Source organism: Ursus americanus, chromosome 9 (assembly GCF_024610735.1).
Source record: "Ursus americanus isolate L20-20 chromosome 9, mUrsAme1.1.p, whole genome shotgun sequence".
In the NCBI taxonomy this organism is placed as follows: Eukaryota; Metazoa; Chordata; class Mammalia; order Carnivora; family Ursidae; genus Ursus; species Ursus americanus.
Window position 1 is genome coordinate 8,861,533 of NC_142135.1, and position 17,314 is coordinate 8,878,846.

Here is a 17,314-nt window from a genome sequence, read left to right on the forward strand (position 1 = left end):
GGGGCCCATGCCAGCAGGATTTTGTAACAACTGAGGCTGGTAAGAGCCATGAGAGTCTCTCAGTGCAGAGAGGGTCTGTCTGCCCCTGCTTTCTGGCTGTTGAGATGAACTCCTTTGCTGAGTCTGGAGGGCAGCTGGAGTGTTTTTGGAAAGGCTCTATAGCGGGGTGGGGCCAGCCACCGGGGTCTGGAAGGGCACATAAGGCAGCCATGCTCCAGCTCATGAAGAAGAGGGATGTGAGCAGGACCGGGCTGGAATCAGACCTATGGGTAAGAGTCATACCCAGCAGCCAGGTGGAAGGGTGCTGCCAAGGAGAGGCAGGGAGGCCACTGTCTCAGCCTCGCCGGGAGGCAATGAGGGCCTGAGCTAAGGGGGAGCTGGAGTCCTCCTCCTCAGTGAAGCCTTCCTTGGTTACCTGCCCTCCCTCACACTTCAGTGCCTGCCCCCCAGGGCACAGATGTCTTCAAAGCCAGTTAAAGGCAACATTGGGGCAAGAATGTAGGTTTCTGAACTTTCGGCCTGAGCTCTTTCAATAACCCAGACCTGAGCCAGTCGTGACAGGGCGATGAGCATCTCAGGGCCCAGAACTTGGACATCTGTGAGCTCTTAGAGTCCAGTCTGGGGCCAGACCTCTAGGAACAGCTGTTGGCTGCATGGTTGAACACAGCTTTCCAGTAGAGGGAAAATTAAAGCCTTTCTGGTCCCCAAGGTCCCAGGGGGAGGGACCGAGTTTTATTCTGAGCTAGTGACTCTGTGATTGGAAACCACAGACTCCTGGGTGGGGAGACCACACCGGGCAGGGGGCCTCAACACTCTTCAAGCCGTCCCTTCCCAGCACACTGCAGGACCCATCTGTGACTGAGCCGCACCCTGGCCAGCACCCGTGGGACAGCAGGAGCCCACGCCCTCTCCCGCTCACCGGGTGGCGTTCTCCAGGGCCCGGGAGAAGGAGGCGTAGTCATCGGTGGAATGTTCCAGGGAGTAGTACCAAGTAGCAGCCGCCCGGACACCGGTGTCTGCGTCCTCACCGCCCAGCGAATTCTGCAGCGCCTGGTAAAAGGCTGTCTTGCTACTGGTCCGGCCTTGACTTTCCTCAAATTGCTTTAAAAAAAGACATGGAAATGCCCGGTCAGTTTCTGAAAGGCTGGAGTCAGTCTCCCTCAAACCCTTGCTCTAGAAGTTTCTCCCGGGGAAGTGGTGGGACACGGTGTGACACGCAGGGGCACTGGAACCAGGCTGCCCAGGTTCGAATCCCAGCTCGACTTGTCCTTGCTGTGGGACCTTCAACGGGTCTTCTCCACGTCTCCCTCTCCCTGCCTGAAAACAGATACAACGCCCTCCACGTCGGGTCACAGTGAGGACCAAAAGGGTTAACGCATGAAGTACTTCAAGTGGCCTGGTACTCAGTAAGCGCTCAATAAATGCGAGCCATTATGGCAAGCCGGTACAGGTCAGCCTGTGCTTGACCCCTTTGCTCCCTCAGCCGGCTGTCATCTGGTTCCGTCCGGAGAGCTAACTCCAGTTTCATCCCGAGACTCGAGTCATCAACAGACGAATGTTTCCTGCACACGTTTGCACTGACCAACATCCTCCTCGACCGAAGCCAGCTCGTGCCGGGCCTAGGCGACAGCCGGGGGCAGGCTGACGAAGCTCCCTGCTCTCACGGCCTCACGCTCTGCTGGGCGGAGGTGGGAAGGAGGCAAATAATTGTACAGTTTACCAGGGCACCCGTGCTACGAAGAGAAACAGAGCAGGCTGACAGGGGTAGGGCGGGGACTAGGTTTTACAGAGTGGTCAGGGAAGGCTCTCGACTCTCTGGGGATGTGTGTCCACGTGGTGCTAGTTAGCTTGCTTTCTTTCCCTTTGTCTCTCTGTCTCGTCCCTCCCTCCTTCCTCCCTTCTTTCCTTCACCACCCCTCTTCTTCCTTCCTCCCTCCCTCCCTCCCTCCCTCCCTTCCTTCCTCCCTTCCCTGTCGGGACAGTCCTGCTCTCTGCACTGGGGCAGTCTGGGAGGACCATCTGCCTGCCCCCAGGACTCCGTTTCCTCATTTCTGAAGACAAGGGGCAGCAGAAGGTCAGAGATGCAGCTCTCAAGTGTGAGGCCCAGACCCCAGGGCCCTTGCTCAGTCCTATGATGGGTGTTTACATATTTATAGGCTCTTATGTCAACAGCGTAATATGCTTATCAAGACCTCCTGGCATGTTTAAATTGTTTTTCTAAACATTTCCAAGCATACAGGACCTGTGATTAGAATTCAAGGTGTGGGTAGGACCAGGAAGCAACCCTTCCTGTCTGAGACCTTCTTTCAGCCACTGCAGGTAGGGTTGACCTCAGCCTGGCTCGCCCAGGGGAGGCCGGGTCAGTTGGTGGTATAACTGATCCAAGCCACGTCCGCCGGCTCCGGAGAGGTGAGGGGAGGCGAGCAGAGAGGAAGGCAAGGACAGCATCAATTTAATTCTATCTATAAGGTGTATTTCTTGGAAAAAGATCTGAAGCAATTATGACAAAACTCTAATATCTGTTAAAAATGAAGAGTAAATACAACAGTAGTCATTATATCAATGACTTTCAAGTATTTTTGACCATGATCTAGAGTCAGAAAGACATTTTATAGATCGGAACACACGCACACACAGAGGCCTGGAATAATGTTCGTGAAGGACATCCACGCTCATGGCTCCTCCCATATATGCCAGAGCTGAGTGTTTCCATGCTACCCTCTTCTAGTCTAACCTGTTCAAAATGCTTGCCTGCAATCACTTGAGCTGATTTCACAACCTCCTAGGGGCTCAGGGGAGAAAGTGCATCATGCTATTCTCTGTCCTTTTCTGAGTATTCGGGATATTTTAGAACAGAATACGAGTAATCATGCACACATCTCCAATTATTGCCAAACATGGAACATGCCTGTTTCACTGACGTATCAACATCACACATGAATTGGGAAATTGCATAGAATCAGTGCCAAATTCCAACACAACACACAACGGAAGGGCTGAGCGCAGTTCTGGGCACACGGGCAAGAGGTGTGAGGATTATTAAGCGGCTCCCAGGCCAGGGCGGGGGGCCCGGCACACACTCGGGATGCTGTGCTCACTCCCCATGTGCTGTTGGTGTTTGCTTGTCTACTGCTCCAGAACGACCGTGCAGCCAAAGGGGCGCATGGGGCTCAGTACGGCGCCAGGCACCTAGTCACAGGTGGTGCTCAGCGAACGTGTCGGACAGATGATTAGTGGAGACACTGCCTTTGTAGAAAAGATACAGGCTCGAGGCTGCAAGGAGACTCCAGAGTCGAACCTCGTGGGCTCAGACCCCAGAGTTGGGGAGACCTGGGCTTGGATGCTAGCTTTGCCCCTTATTAGCTGAATGACCTTGGGCAAGTTACAGAATCTGCCCATGCCTTTGTTTCCTCCTCCGTAAAATGGGCACAGGAATATTACCCTCTCCATAAAACTGTCATGGGGCTAAATGAAAGGATACCTACTGATTTCTCAGCCTGTGTGTTACCGTTGCTTGATATTTGTAGACTCAATCTTGTGCCCAGCCCAGATGGGTCAGGGAAGCCCGTCTTAGAGGCCTCATCGATGTTGGTCCCATCGGTCGTGGGTCCAAACCCTGGGAATCCCTCTTTTCTACCCCTGCTGCAAAATGACCAGCCCCACATAAAGAGTAGAGCCCCTGCATGAGTTCCTTGGAAACTATTTTCATGATGAGGCGGCTTTTAAGAGTGGCAGGGCACCGAGCCCAGGCACGGCTAGAAGTGCTTCTACCATATAATAGTCTAAACAGTTCCACAGCTAGGGAGCCAGAGGGAAGGGCCCGGTTTGGGCTCCCATGAGACTGTGATTGCTTTCACATTTCCAGGGGATCTGAGCCGGCTGCGACTAGCCGGGGCGCGGCCTCGTTGGCTGGTCAACTTTCTAGAGACGGCTGGCGTGTGGTCCCCGGCCCCAGAGAGCACGTGGGAATGCGAAGGGGGCCCGTTTCCAGCAAGAGCCACATCTCTTCATTCTTGGCCAGGACCGAAGCACAGATGCTGTTGCTAGTTTAATTAGAGAGTCAGCAGGAGGGATGGGGGCCACCACGTGACGCCGAGCTCCGACTTCCACAAGCTGTAATTACAGGCGCGATCCGCCGAGGAAGCGGGGTGGCTACAGCCTGGGCTTTGTTAAGGGCCGTCAAGAACTGGCATGTCGTCTGTGCGTGGGTTTAAAGGACTGCCACGAATATGTCCTACAGAACAGTTAGAGCCCATGGAGGGCTTGACCGCGGTCTGGAATGCCTCGTGGCCTAGTGCACAGAGCATGGGCTTTGTGTTTAAGAGATGCAGGTTTGAACCCGGCTCTGGTGTGTGACCTCAGAAGGCTCGTTGCCATCAATAAATTTGCTCAGGGAATATTCCTCTCTGCGCCTGGGGTTGACTTTAGAATGAAGTGAATTAATGATTCACAGTGGTTGACGCACAGGTTACCATACACATTCCTTCTCTCTTTCCCCTAGCCAATAAATTATTGAAAATAAATGCCCTTATGTTCCCTGCAGAATTGACAGGCATGCTGGAAAACGCTTTGCTGGAGGGCCTTTACCTTCCATTCACGACTCATACAACAAATTTCTATCGAGTGCTTCCACCTGCCAGGAGCAAGTGGAGGCATTTGGGATGCATCGGGGAACAATGCAAGTTCAATTCTCTGCCCTTTGGGGACTTCCAGTGGAGCTGAGAGCCTGATGGATACAGGACAAATTTTGGTGGTGATAAGGATGTGACCCAGACAAGGCCAGCAGGGCAGGAAAGAGGACTGGGGGTGCTGGTCAGTGAGGGTTCAAATTGTAAATGGGATCATCAGGGTGGGCCTTGTGGGGGACAGCTGAGCCAGGACTGGGGAAGTGAGTGGTAGGGTGTGGGCAGGTGGGCGAGGAGTGGAGGCCAGGGTGGCCAGTGCCGTGGATGAGGACAGAGGAGCCAGAGATGAGGCAAGGGAACGGAGGCTGAGCAGCTGGTGTGGCCCCACCCCGCTTTTGCTCAGGAGGGGCCGGGAGAAGGGGCCTGCATTGTGGTCTGCAGGTGCCACCTGCCAGAGATGGGGTGCGGGTGGGGGAGGGGCCAAACAGCCATCTGCCAGGTGTCCTTGAGTTGGTACCCCCTGTTCTGGGGCCCCAGTAAGGAGCCCACGAGCCACTGCTGCCTATTGGTTCCTTCTCCTGCCACTCCAATCTTATGATGTGGCTTCAAAGCCCATGGTGATCCTCAGAGCTCTCCCCACACCTACACGGTTGGCCCTCTTATTCTTTGGGAAATGCCCAACTGGAGCCCTTCCCGAATTCCCTCCTTCTTCTTGGACTGAGGGACCCCCCCCTCTTTCCCCTGAAACTGAGGCCTCCCTGCCCAGGGCTCTGGGACCGTCCCCTGTACTTCTTCAGCGTCGTCACTGGGCAAATCCTCTACTCTAGGACCTTCAATGTGCCGCTCTCCGTGACTCAGCCCCCACCGAGAGCTCAAGGCCGACGGGTGTCCCCACCCAGGATGGTCCTGCCTGTCTGCCTCACCTCAGTGTTGCTGGCTCTGCGGTGCACACACAGCAAGCGTATCCCCACGCTGGTGCCGTCCACCCTTCCCGTCCTGGCACTCCTCCCCCACTCAACTCGATAACCCTCCCATCCCCTTTTCCCTCACCTGCTCTGCTTCAGGCTCGTTTCTGGAACCCTTCTGCTGTCTTGCCCACTTTCAAATGCTGAGGTCCCCCAGCACGCATCCCTGCCCCCTTCTCTTTCCCTTCCATCCAGACATGCTGAGAGGTGGTACCGTTTCTTCCCTTTGCGTTGATAATGGCCAGTAGGTTAATGAATCCTAAATCTCTCTCCAGCCTGAACCTCAGACCCGCATATCCAAATATCTCCCAGCTCCTGGGAACCCCTCCGGTCCCTCAAACTCAACATGAGCACAATTTAACATCATCGTCTACACGTGTTCTTCCCCAGGTCCAGAAACTTCCTCTGCTATTTTCCTATCCTCGATCACTAAATAGGTAGCCAGTCACCTGATTAAAAAAGACGTTTGCTGACCCGTCCTACTCCCCCACCTTCCCCAACACTGTACCCCAATCCTGAGGATTCTCCTCCTAATACATCCTAACCACTGTCCTATCGACTCCTCCTGCCCTATCCTTGCTCACGCTCTCTTCAGCTTCTAACCCGTCCTGGGGCAGAAACACCAACATTATCTCTGGGAGAAGTGTACACAAAAGATCCTTAAGTGATTTTTGTTCATTGGTTACTCTTGAAGTTATGTAGAATGGCTATGACATCATAGGTTTGAGACCAAGAGACCCAGAGGAGAATCCCCAAAGGAAAAAATAGGCAGCCTTTCAGAGTTCACCCAATTCTTGCAAGTCTACATGGATAGATGCATGAATGAACGAACGCCCCCAGAATTCTCTAGAGCTCTGAGATAGACAAAAACAAACACTCATGTGTTCATTGAATGAACATAAATTAAAGGCCTCCGAGGCCAGCAACTGGGAATCCAAAGTGAACACGACATGGTTCTTGCTGTGCCACAGAGCTGGTAAAGTCAGAGAGGCAACTCATCAGCGAGCACACTGCCCCACGGAAACCGGCTGAGGGTTTGCATCTGGTGGAGCTGATGGTGCAGAGGCTTCGGGAAACACAGTGGCCACTTTCTCAATCCCCACGCTGCCCACCCCATCAGCCTTCCCTTCCCTGCACTCCACTGAGATGGCCCTCGTCATCACCCATGTCCTGTCAGGTCCAGTGGCCCCACCTCTGCCCTCTGCTCATGCCACTCTCAATGACATCCAACAGTTGACCTCTGCTTCCCTTCAGAAATACGCTTTTCTGACATCAGATTTTCCTGGTTTTCTTCCAAATCCGTATCTATAGCTCTGACCTTTCTTCTGAACTCCCACCGTGTATACCCAACTGCCATTCCAAGGTTGATTGATCCCAAATCTGGTTATTTCTGACCATTACCATGCCTACAATCCTTATTTAACTCATCAGCTTGCTCCCTGGACCGCCCAACACAGGGCAATCTGGTCTCTACTTCCTTTGTTCCCTCTCCATCACCAACTCTATGTTGCTAGAATGCTCTTTTTAAAAAAGACAAATCAGTACGATCACCCCCTAGTGTAAAACATTCCAGAGACTCCCCATTGCAAGTAGAACAGAATCACTCTCCTAATGCCGATGAGATCTCATCAAATGGGTCACCTCCAATGCACCCCACTTCTTCTGCTACCCCTCCCTCCATTATCCATAGCGTTTCCCAGTCCTCTGGCCTTCTTGTCCCCCCAAGTAAGTTCTGCCACAGGACCTTTGAACGAGCTTGTGACCCAGATCTCCCCAGAGCTGGCCCACCTCATCATTCAGGTCTCAGTCCTCCCTGCCAAGGTGCCTTGGATTCATGTTTCCATTTTTTTTTAAGATTTTATTTATTTGAGAGAGAGAGGGAGAGTGAGAGGGAGAAGCAGACTCCCCGCTGAGCAGGGAGCCCAAAGTGGGACTTGATCCCAGGACCCCAGGATCATGACCTGAGCCGAAGGCAGATGCTTAACTGACTGAGCCACCCATGCGCCCCCATGTTTCTATTTTCTTCAGCACTTTTCAAGATCTGAAAAATGTTCTAAAGATTTATTTTGAAGAGAGAGCATGTGACCACGTGAAAGAGGGCAGGGGGGAGGGGCAGAGGGAGAGGGAGAGAGAGAATCTCAAGCTAAAAATGCACTGAGCACAGAGCCCAACACGGAGCTCGATCCCAGGACCTTGAGATCATGACCTGAGCTGAAACCAAGAGTCAGACGCTTAACCGACTGAGCCACCTGGGCCCCCCTCATGATCTGAAATTCTCAGTGTATTTGCTCACACATCATTGTCTATGTCCTCTCACTAGAACGTGACCTCCACAGGCCAGGAGCTTCACCTATTGGGTTTACGACTTTCCCCAGAGCCTAGAGGAGAGCCCCTCAGTAAGTACACGTTGGGCATGTGCGTGGACCGCTCCTGCCTCTCCCACTTATTCTGATGTTAAGGGGCCGACTTCTCCATCCGGCACAGCAGGCCCAGGGCCTAGGGCCCCCCATAACGTTAGGGCCCATGATATAAATGTTTCTTTCCATTTCTTTTAAGACCAGAAGAAAAAATAAGTGTGATCATAATGAATTTGTAAGCGTGAATCCAGCATGGCTCACATTCATCTTTCCCAGTGCAGTCATAAAATATTCTTACTATGTTGGGGGATAAGCCAACCCCGCCGACCTCCAGCTTTCTCTGAACGGAGCATGATAATCCCACCTGGCGGGGCCATGGGACACATAGGCGAAGGGCCCTGTGTGAGCCAGAGAGCTACAATGCTGGAGTGGAGGACTTGCAGTGTTGCAGGGCGGCCCAGAGCCAAGGACCCGATGGGGCTCCCTGGTGTTGGGACCTGTCTCCTTTGTCTAGACGCCTCCCAATCACACCGTAGGAGACAGGTAGGGCTGGTCTCACTGTGCCCACCCAAGGATAAAGAAGCTGCAGCTCAGACTAGTTAAGCAACTTGCCTGAACCGTGTGGCTGAAGCCAGGAATTGAGACCCATTTTTCTGATTCCAGGTCGTGGGCTCTCCACAGGGCCCCACCATGCCTGGCTCAGGTCCAGACCCTGACACCCACCCACTCAAGTGCCTCTTTCCAGGAAATGGTGTGCACTCGTCGCGACTTCTGCATGCCCCTCTGTGATAATCTGCCACCAAAGGCTTGATTTTCCTGTGCTGGGGCTGGTGCCAGCGCCTCGGGCTGCCAGGTGCTGCTTCCAACTCTCAGACGGGCTGCCTTCCCCTCCCCTCCCCGCTCCCCGAAGGGCCCCCACTCCACCTGCTCCTGGACGGGGCCAGCTCCTGCCCGTGCTCGGGGCACGGTGGTGGCGCTGTTTCTGATTTTTTTCTCGCCTTCCTTGGAGATGCTTGTGCTTGGAGGGGAAGGCAGAACAGTGCATCTTGGAACAAATCTGCTTTTGATCATGCAAATTAATGCCCGGTTAATGTAGGCAGACTGTCAATTTCACCAGTTAGAAAGAGAGAGAGAGGAGGGAGAGAGAAAAGAGGGGAAAAATCCCTACCACAGCGACTGATGAATTTCAACAGAAAGCTGCTACTTCAGAAAATAAGATCATTCTCCGAGAGCGGAGGTTTTCCAGGCATCTCAGGCAGCCGTGATGCTCCACGGGTATGTGGTTAACTTTGCTGATGTCATTAGGACTCTCTGTGTGGGCCATAGCTGGCCTGGGGTGGGAGGTGGGTGGGGGTCTTCATACAGACTTGTTAGAAGCCTTGCCCGCCCACCCCCCTTGGTCTGTGGGATTTGGTGGGTGTCTGCTCAAGTGATGGGTGGGTCCAGGGGCTCACTTGGGGCAGGAGGGATGCCTACCGCTCCTGTGACTTCCCCTGGGAAGCGGACGGTGTGTGTTTGTGGGTTGGGCTCTGGATGGTATGAACGCAGGGTTGGCACAAGGAAAAAGCATGAGTGTGCATCTGCCATGATTTGGAAAACTGGCTCGGGTCAGGCGAGGTGATTCAGTGGTTGTCTGTCCTTTGTATTCCTGCTTTCTCTAGAGAATTCTATGGATCAGGGACAATAGCTTTGGACACTAATCCTAATAATACCCTGAAGAACTAGGTGAGAAACTAATATTTATTGAGCACGTACTATCTGCCAGGCACGGCTACATGTATGATTTCATTCAACATCTTAATAAGTGTAGGGACTAGTAATTTCCCCATTTTGCAGATAAGGAAACTAAGGCTCAGGTTCCGGGGAACCCAAATGCTCCTGCTGGCTTGGGGGATGGGGTCAGTTCCTTCATCACTGTGACCCTCCTGCTGGCGAGGCCACTGTGGCACCAGCAGTCCCCTCCTCCCCAAGTGCCTCTTGAGGCCCTGCACTAGGATGTCCGTCTCTCCATCTAGTGTCTATCACACTGTATTTGAGCTATTTACTTCTGCTCATTTCCTCTCTCCCTGCCTGACTGTGAGCTCCATGAGGGCAGGGACTGAATGTGTACCTATACTCCAAACACCCAGCACGGCCTCTGGCACACAGGAAGTGGCCACACTGAGTGTTGCATGACTAAACACACAGGGCTCAGTGTTGGGAACACATGCGTGACACCTGATCTAGGCTGTGGTGGTTTTCTGCGAGGTCCTGCTTCTCAGCGCAGGTGGGCGGGAGGAGCTGGGCTGACATGGAAGGATTCAGAAGAAGGAATTGCTGTGATTGAGGCCCTCGGGAATGTGCCATCCTGGGGTTCCCCTCAGCTAATGGTAGCTGGACAGGAACTATGGCATATTCTGGGGGGAAATGGAGAAACCCACAAACCCAAGTCTGAATGAGGGTCAGGAGCAGGCTGAGGCAAGGGAAGGCAACCCAGGGGCATCCATAAGCAAGGTGTTTCAAGATAAAATAGTAACTTCGATACTGTGTGTAGAGGGCAGCTGGTAGCCGGGTTCCCATTTGTGTGTCCCTACTATGTGTTACAGTCTTGTGTTGGCCAGGATTCTGAGGATTCCTCTGGGCTACGATTGTGACTGGGAGGGGATGGGTGGTGCTGGTGCATTCGCCATCCCTGTCCTAAGGTTTAGCATACATGGGGTTAGGAGTAAAGCTCCCCATTTGGACCCAAAGGGTCTGTAGTTGGCTTTACAAGTGACCAGTTTGATGACCTCGGGACAAACATGAAACCTCTGGAAGACTTCTTCCTCAGTAAAATGGTGTTAAATACCAGTTCATGGGCCTCTACCTCCCAGGGTCATGGTTGAGCTACAGTGAGAATGGAGGTGGGGTTGTGAGGGCCTTCACACACAGCAGCCCTCATTCTAGCTGTGCTTCTGACCACACGAGTACCCACCACATTCGTTGGTGGGTAGAGAGCTCTTGGAGGGAGGATCTGGCTCTTCCCAGAGGGCTATGGCAGGAAAAGGATGCCTTTGGACTTAGATCCCGGAGTTCGATTTGTATTTGAATTCTGCTCTCTCTCTGAACTGCTTTCCTGTCTGAATAGATCATAGATCATAGATCACAGATCATAGATCATAGGGTTGTTTGGGATGAATTATTTCCTTGAAGACTCCTAGGTCAGATTCATGCACATAGTCAGGTCCCCCAAATTTCATTCTTTCAATCTAATGAAGAGTCATTGAGCCCTTACTGTATACCAGACACTTCCCTAGCACTGAAGATAAAGCAGAAAGCAAAACTGATAAAACAGTGCTCAAGGACCTCACATTCTAGTTGGGGAAGAAATATAATAGACAAAAAAAGGCATAGTATTTCAAGAGGTGTAAGTGCTGAGAATGGGGAGCAGGAGGAGGGGGAGAGAGAACGCTGGGGATATGGCTGCCTTCTCCATCTGGGGGGTCAAGCAAGTACTCTGAAGAAGCAGACCCTGAAGAAGTGAGGCAGTTAGTTATCTGGAGAACGTTCTAGAAGAGGGAACAGCATGTGTCAAGACGCTAAGATGGGAGAATGCTCGGCATACTTGAGGAACACCAAAGCGATCAGTTGGGATTAAGGGCAGTGAGCAAGGGGAGAGGGTAGCAGGAGGTGGGGTCAGAGAGCGGACGGGGCTGCATGGAGTAGTGGTCATTGTTGGGACTACGGCTTTCCCTCTGCGGGACCTGAGGCCACAGGAGGACTCTGAGTAGGGGGGTGACAAGATCTCGTAATGTAGAGGGATGGTTCTGGCCACTGTGGTCCTCATAGATCACAGGGGGTGCAGAAAGCGAGCTGAGAGCTAATCCTGGAGAAAGATGACGGCATGGCTCAGGGTGATGGCAGAAGAGGTGGTGAGGCCGGCTGGACCATGGGTGCACTTGGAAGATAGAGCCAGCCGGTTTGCTGACGCAATGCTGGTGGGGTGGAGGGGAGCAGAGTCACGATGACCGTTAGCCTGCAGCCCTGCATGCAGACGGAGGAGTCGCTGTTTCCTGAGATGAATTCAGCAGGAGAACAGGCTGGTTGGGGCGGGGCACAGGGGAATCAGCAGTCCCTTCTGGATGTTAATGAGCGGGAAGCTTGAGACATCTAACCGAAGATAGCAACTAGACTGTAGGCCGAACCAATCTAGAGTCCAAGGGCAAAGCCCGGGCTGGAGGTATAAAACCGGGCTGGACGGACCTGTTCAGGAGACATCAGCACGTAAGGGCATCAGAGTCCTGGCTCTGGCTTCACATTCGCCCATCACTATTCCCCGCTCCCTCTCCGTTCCCCACAGCAGCGCCCAGGTGAGTTCTGGGCAGGACGCAGGCTCACAAAACCATGCAGGGGCCGGACTAGCGCAAGTTCAGAAGAGAACGAGCAGAGACAGGAAGCAAGAGAGGAAGGTTCTAACCAGGAGTACGTAGGCCCAGGGGGCCTCTGCCCCAGGACTGGGGTTTGGATAACAACCATGGAATAGGGCTGCCTGCTGCTCCGCCGAGCCCTCCCGGCGCCTTCCCTACACTGGTGCCCGGACTGAGGCCACACTTTCCCAGCCCCGCCCTGGTGTGGGCTGTGAGCTCCTTTGCAGGACACCATCTTTCTTCGCAAGTGCACCAAGGAAACATCTCCTTGACAACCTCCAAGGGAAAGTCAATGAGAGGAATGAAAACACATTGCTAAGAAGGAATCCTAGTCCTCTGGATCCAGACTCCTGGCTGGGGGGCTCAGAGATTCAGGACAGAGATGAGAGACTTCCAAACGCGCTGCAGAAGGGGAGGAGGGAAGAGCAAGGCGGCCGCATGGCCACACAGCCCCTCTTACAATGGGCTGGCATAATCAGATAATATAGACTGAGGCCAGCACAGCCCCCAAATCCGCCAGTAAGAGACCCCCCCCACAACCCCCAGACCTGCAGGTCGAGGGATATGGGAACGAGCTGCCAGGGCCTGCACCCTTCCACCCGTTCAGGATGATTCCCAGGCTCCTGGGAGTGGAAAAGTAGCTCTTCCTCTCTCTAAAGTCGGAGGTGGCTGGGATAAATTGTCGGCACACCGTCCAAAGAGTCAGAGTTGTGAGGATATAGTCTCTTCTGCACAAAGATCCCCACATCCCCAGAGGGCAACATAAGATGAGATATTGCGTGGGAAAGGGTCCATGGCGAGCGGCTGTTTCCTTCCATGCTGCCCATGCCACAGGCCATCGTCTCCAGCACACAGCGTGTAGAGGGGGCAGCATACATCTCAAAACGTTCTTTTCTTTCTCCTGCTTTAAATTTGTTACGTTTTCATGAATCTTTCATAGCAATTCAGCTATGTCTATGTCTATGCCTATGCCTTTCATAGCAATTCAGCTATGTCTATGTCTATGCCTATGCCTTTCATAGCAATTCAGCTATGTCTATGATTCATGCCTAAATTATGAAGGGGCTAGATCAAAAGCCATTCAAAGACCCACTAGCTTAGAGAAGAAAGGCCCAGGGCTAGTGGTGGGGAAGGGGCATCTTTTCAGGGCTTCCTGAGTGTCAGTCCGGTTCAGTAATTAAGTTACAGCCCCTTGAAGTAAGGGCTGTGTTATATGCAGGTGCTCAGCTGGAAGACACAGGGATGGATCAGATGCAAACGTTCTTTCCCAGCTGGACAGGAGCTAATAATGACTAAGTTCTGCTCTACACCAAGGCCCCCAACACACATGCATACAAACCACCCCAACACACACACACACACACACACACACACACACACACACACACACTCTCTCTATGTATCTGTACACATATATACACACACATGCATGTTATATGTAGCATATGTGCATTACGCATATATGTATATGTAGTATTATTAGTAATATTAAATTCATAATATCCTCTTTCACACTGTTACACTCCTGAGATAGCCAATGTTAATGCCTGCTGTATAATGTATAATGCCTGCTTCCCACACTATAACCCGTTCACAAAGAAACATAAAATTATGCACACTTACATATTTACAGATGGATACAGGCTGTTTTTTATAAAAAATATGGATGCCACCTTAATTTTACAATTCGTCTGCATTCTTGTTGTTTGTTTTCCATTTAACAACCTGTCATAGGCATCCCTCAAGCCAGTAGAGACGAATCGGATTCACCCCTTTCACCATCTGCATTAATATTTAATAGTTTGCATGTAGCCTAACTTCGTCCACCATCGATCCGTTAACGCACACTTGGGTTGCGTCCAACATTTTGCCACAATAATTCACGTTGTGATAAATACTACTGTATATATATATATATCATGAAAAGTGCTGTTTTCACTGCTGTGAGCCAGACTCCCCGAAGTGAGACATATTACCGGAGGGAACAGGGCAACGCAAGGCGACGCAGGATCCTGGGAGGCTGTTTTCTATTCCAGCTGCACTGCCTTAGATTCAACAGGGCCCGACAGAGCCCCACGCTTGGGTGGGTGTCCTCTCCCTGGGTTTCACGTGCCATGGCCACCATCCCAGGCCTGACGCCTTAAAGGATCTGTTAAGAGCAGCCTGACAAGGGGGGGGGGCAGGCCAGAGGAGAGCGTGCTCGGCCTCTTCCAGGGTGAGCCACATCCTGAGGCGTGAGGGCATGTGGTCAGAGCAGGAAGTGAGTGTTAAAACAGACAGCAGACCTTACAACTTTCTCCCACTTTGTTGTGTCTCTAAGCGGCCACACGAAGTCGCCTTTGCTGGGTGCAGGGTACAGCCCCTGCCCAGGTTTCCCGGGGAAGAAAACCAGCATGGGAGCTGGGTGTCCCGGCCTCAGTGGGGCAAGCGTCCTTCAGGGGGCAGGGGTATCCAGCGCCTGGAGCCCCGAAGGTCACAGAGCTCCTTGGTCAGGCTCTGCGCCTTGCTTCCCATGGTGATTCACCCACAGACGGGGTTTGTGGATGTGGGGGTGAAGGTGTCGGTGTTGCTCACAGCCCTGCTTGTGTCTCACATCTGAAACAGCTCCCCCCATTGCTGTCTCCCAAGCTCCTTACAGAGCCTTTGCTCATAGTAGTGTTTTACAGATTATTTTGTAAATGAGCGAGTAAGTCAGTGACTCTGGACCAAGGTCAGACTTTGAGGTCCTGAGCCACTGGGGCACAGCCAACAGGGGACTCTGAGGCTCTTCTCTGCCTACCTTCACGGCTTTCGCTCTGTTGATGAGCCCGTCATCTTGAGAACTCCCAATCAGCAGATCGACCTTCACCCGCGGTGTCCTCTGAAGAGCTCTTGCTGGAGCCTCTCGGAGGTACTGGCCATCAACCACAGGACCCCAGTAGTGGAAAGGGCCACTCACGGCCAGGAGCTACATTGGGCGCAAAGGGATGCTGTTATGTGTACGGATTTTATCCTTCTTTTAAAAAATGGTTCTAGAAGAATCAGTTGCATTGCTTCACTTAATCAGGTTTTAACCGTAATGAACACCAATGCTGGTTATCCATCTGGGCTGTACTGGGAAATCAGAGTAAAATGACATGAACAACAGGTGGGAAGGACACCAGGCCAGGGACTGGAAGGCAAGTCTCTCTCTGAGCAATGGGTGGTCCCCAGAGCCCCACCCCCCACCCCGAGGTGACAAAAGAGCCCCAGGGAGGCTATAGGCCTGAGCTCCTAGGTGTGTAAGTGAGCGGGTGTAGATGTTGACTGAGGAGTAGGTAGGTGGTGGCCAAAGGCAGGCTCCGATAGAGAAATTCACCAGCTCTAGCCACTCTCCCAGTAGCTCACACCTAGGGGAGTTGAGGGTCAGACCTGCTCCAGGCCTGTGAATCCAGGCCCTGGGCTGAAGGCATCAAGCCCTTGGCTCTGATGACAATAGTTCCTCCTGCTAGTGTCCCCTTCATCAATGTCAGGGACAGCCAGGGACCACAGGCTGTGAGCAGGATCTTTTCAGGTGGAGAAGGGAGCACAGAGCTGTCCTATCTAAGAGGATGGGGTGGCCCAAATCCACACAGGTATGACCATCATGCTCCATCTGTGTGGCTGTGACCGGCTGGAGTGCGACCACCGTCCTGGCACAGTCAAGACCCTGGATCTGTGTCACTTCATTTTATCCTCCTACTCTATAAAGCCCACATTATATTTTACAGATAAAATCCAATGTGCAGAGAGACCTGTTCACCTTCAGTACCCGTGCTTGGTCCATCATGAGCTGGGCCCACGCACGGTGCTGGGGGTCAGGGAGGGCACATTCTAGCCGTGGCTGGTCATCCACCCCCTGTGCAGCGTTGGGTGGGTCAGGTCTCCTTTTTAGGCCTAGTTTTCCATTTGGAAAAGATCAGAGAGTGTCCGTCCCCAACTCACACTCAAGTGCCCACCTTGGTCTGGGCGTCATTGAGGACACTGGCAGGCTTCTGGCGGAGACAGGACACCATTTCTTGCATGGACGAGGTGGGGCAGCTGATCTCCTCCGCCAAAGCGGCTGCCTGCTGCTGAGCCCTCCCCTGGCTGATGACAGCAGCTGGGGAGAACGCGGAGCCACCCTGGAAGAGAATGCAGACTCAGGAAGAACAGTCTAGATCGTCTCCTCCCCTGCCGCCCCCTGCTCAGCCCAGAGACCTCGGGGCCACATCAGGGCTCGGCATCGTTCATCCACACTTGGAAGTCCCAGGACCCTTCCCAGAGATGCCCACAGGCATTTGGGAGGTCAGGACTGATCGATATCATATCGACACCATTTGTGATCTTGAACGAGTGTCTCACGAGGCCTCTGTTTCCTTACCTGGGAAGGGCGGGCCCTGGGCAGAGTGATCACTGACTAAAGCTGTATATTGAGACCCAGAGCTGATGGTGGTTGAAGAGGGACAAGGACCAGAATTGTCCTTGTCCACATCCTCCACCCCTACCTCCCGGGTCTCCTGGAATAGCAAGTTTCCTGGCTCAGTTAAGACAGAGTTGGACTTTCAAATAGATGCCCGTCTAGAAGGTGATGGAAGCATAGTCATTGTGCAAGTAAATTTTTCAGCAGAGTCAATGCAAATCTCTGTCAAACGCTGGCTGGCTGGGAGTCTTTCCCCTCTAGGAACGCAGGTGGTGGCAATGCCAGGAGGTCTGTCCCCAGGCCTGGACTGTTGGTGGGATTGGTCTCTGCCCAAGATGGAAGAGGTGGGCTGAGCGCCTTGGCTAGGGTGCAACTGCAGGGCCTTCCGTCTGCGGACCACCCCCAGTTCAGACGCTGCTGAACACTATGACATCAGGGACAACAGGATGGGGGGGTTGCAGTGGGCCTACCAGCACCAGAACTATTACCGGGACCACTGCCACTGGAAAGACACAGCAAGGGCAATCGATTGATGACTTCGATTGTTTTTTGTTTGTTTATTTTTAAGATTTATTTATTTATT

At 52.8% G+C, this 17,314-nt stretch overlaps 2 protein-coding genes across 3 annotated transcripts in view; one reads left to right on the forward strand and one right to left on the reverse strand.

Annotated features, from left to right (window-relative positions):
- TG (thyroglobulin) overlaps positions 1 to 17,314 on the reverse strand; it is a 244,261-nt gene that overhangs the window by 19,227 nt on the left and 207,720 nt on the right. For both annotated transcript variants that reach the window (XM_087864600.1, XM_045812195.2), the window contains 3 exons: positions 16,289 to 16,453; positions 15,112 to 15,279; positions 920 to 1,101 (listed from right to left, as the gene is read on the reverse strand). In XM_087864600.1, coding sequence (XP_087720726.1) covers positions 920 to 1,101; positions 15,112 to 15,279; positions 16,289 to 16,453 — 515 coding nt within the window. The remainder of the gene's footprint in view (positions 1 to 919; positions 1,102 to 15,111; positions 15,280 to 16,288; positions 16,454 to 17,314) is intronic.
- SLA (Src like adaptor) overlaps positions 1 to 17,314 on the forward strand; it is an 81,671-nt gene that overhangs the window by 11,702 nt on the left and 52,655 nt on the right. The window lies entirely within an intron of this gene.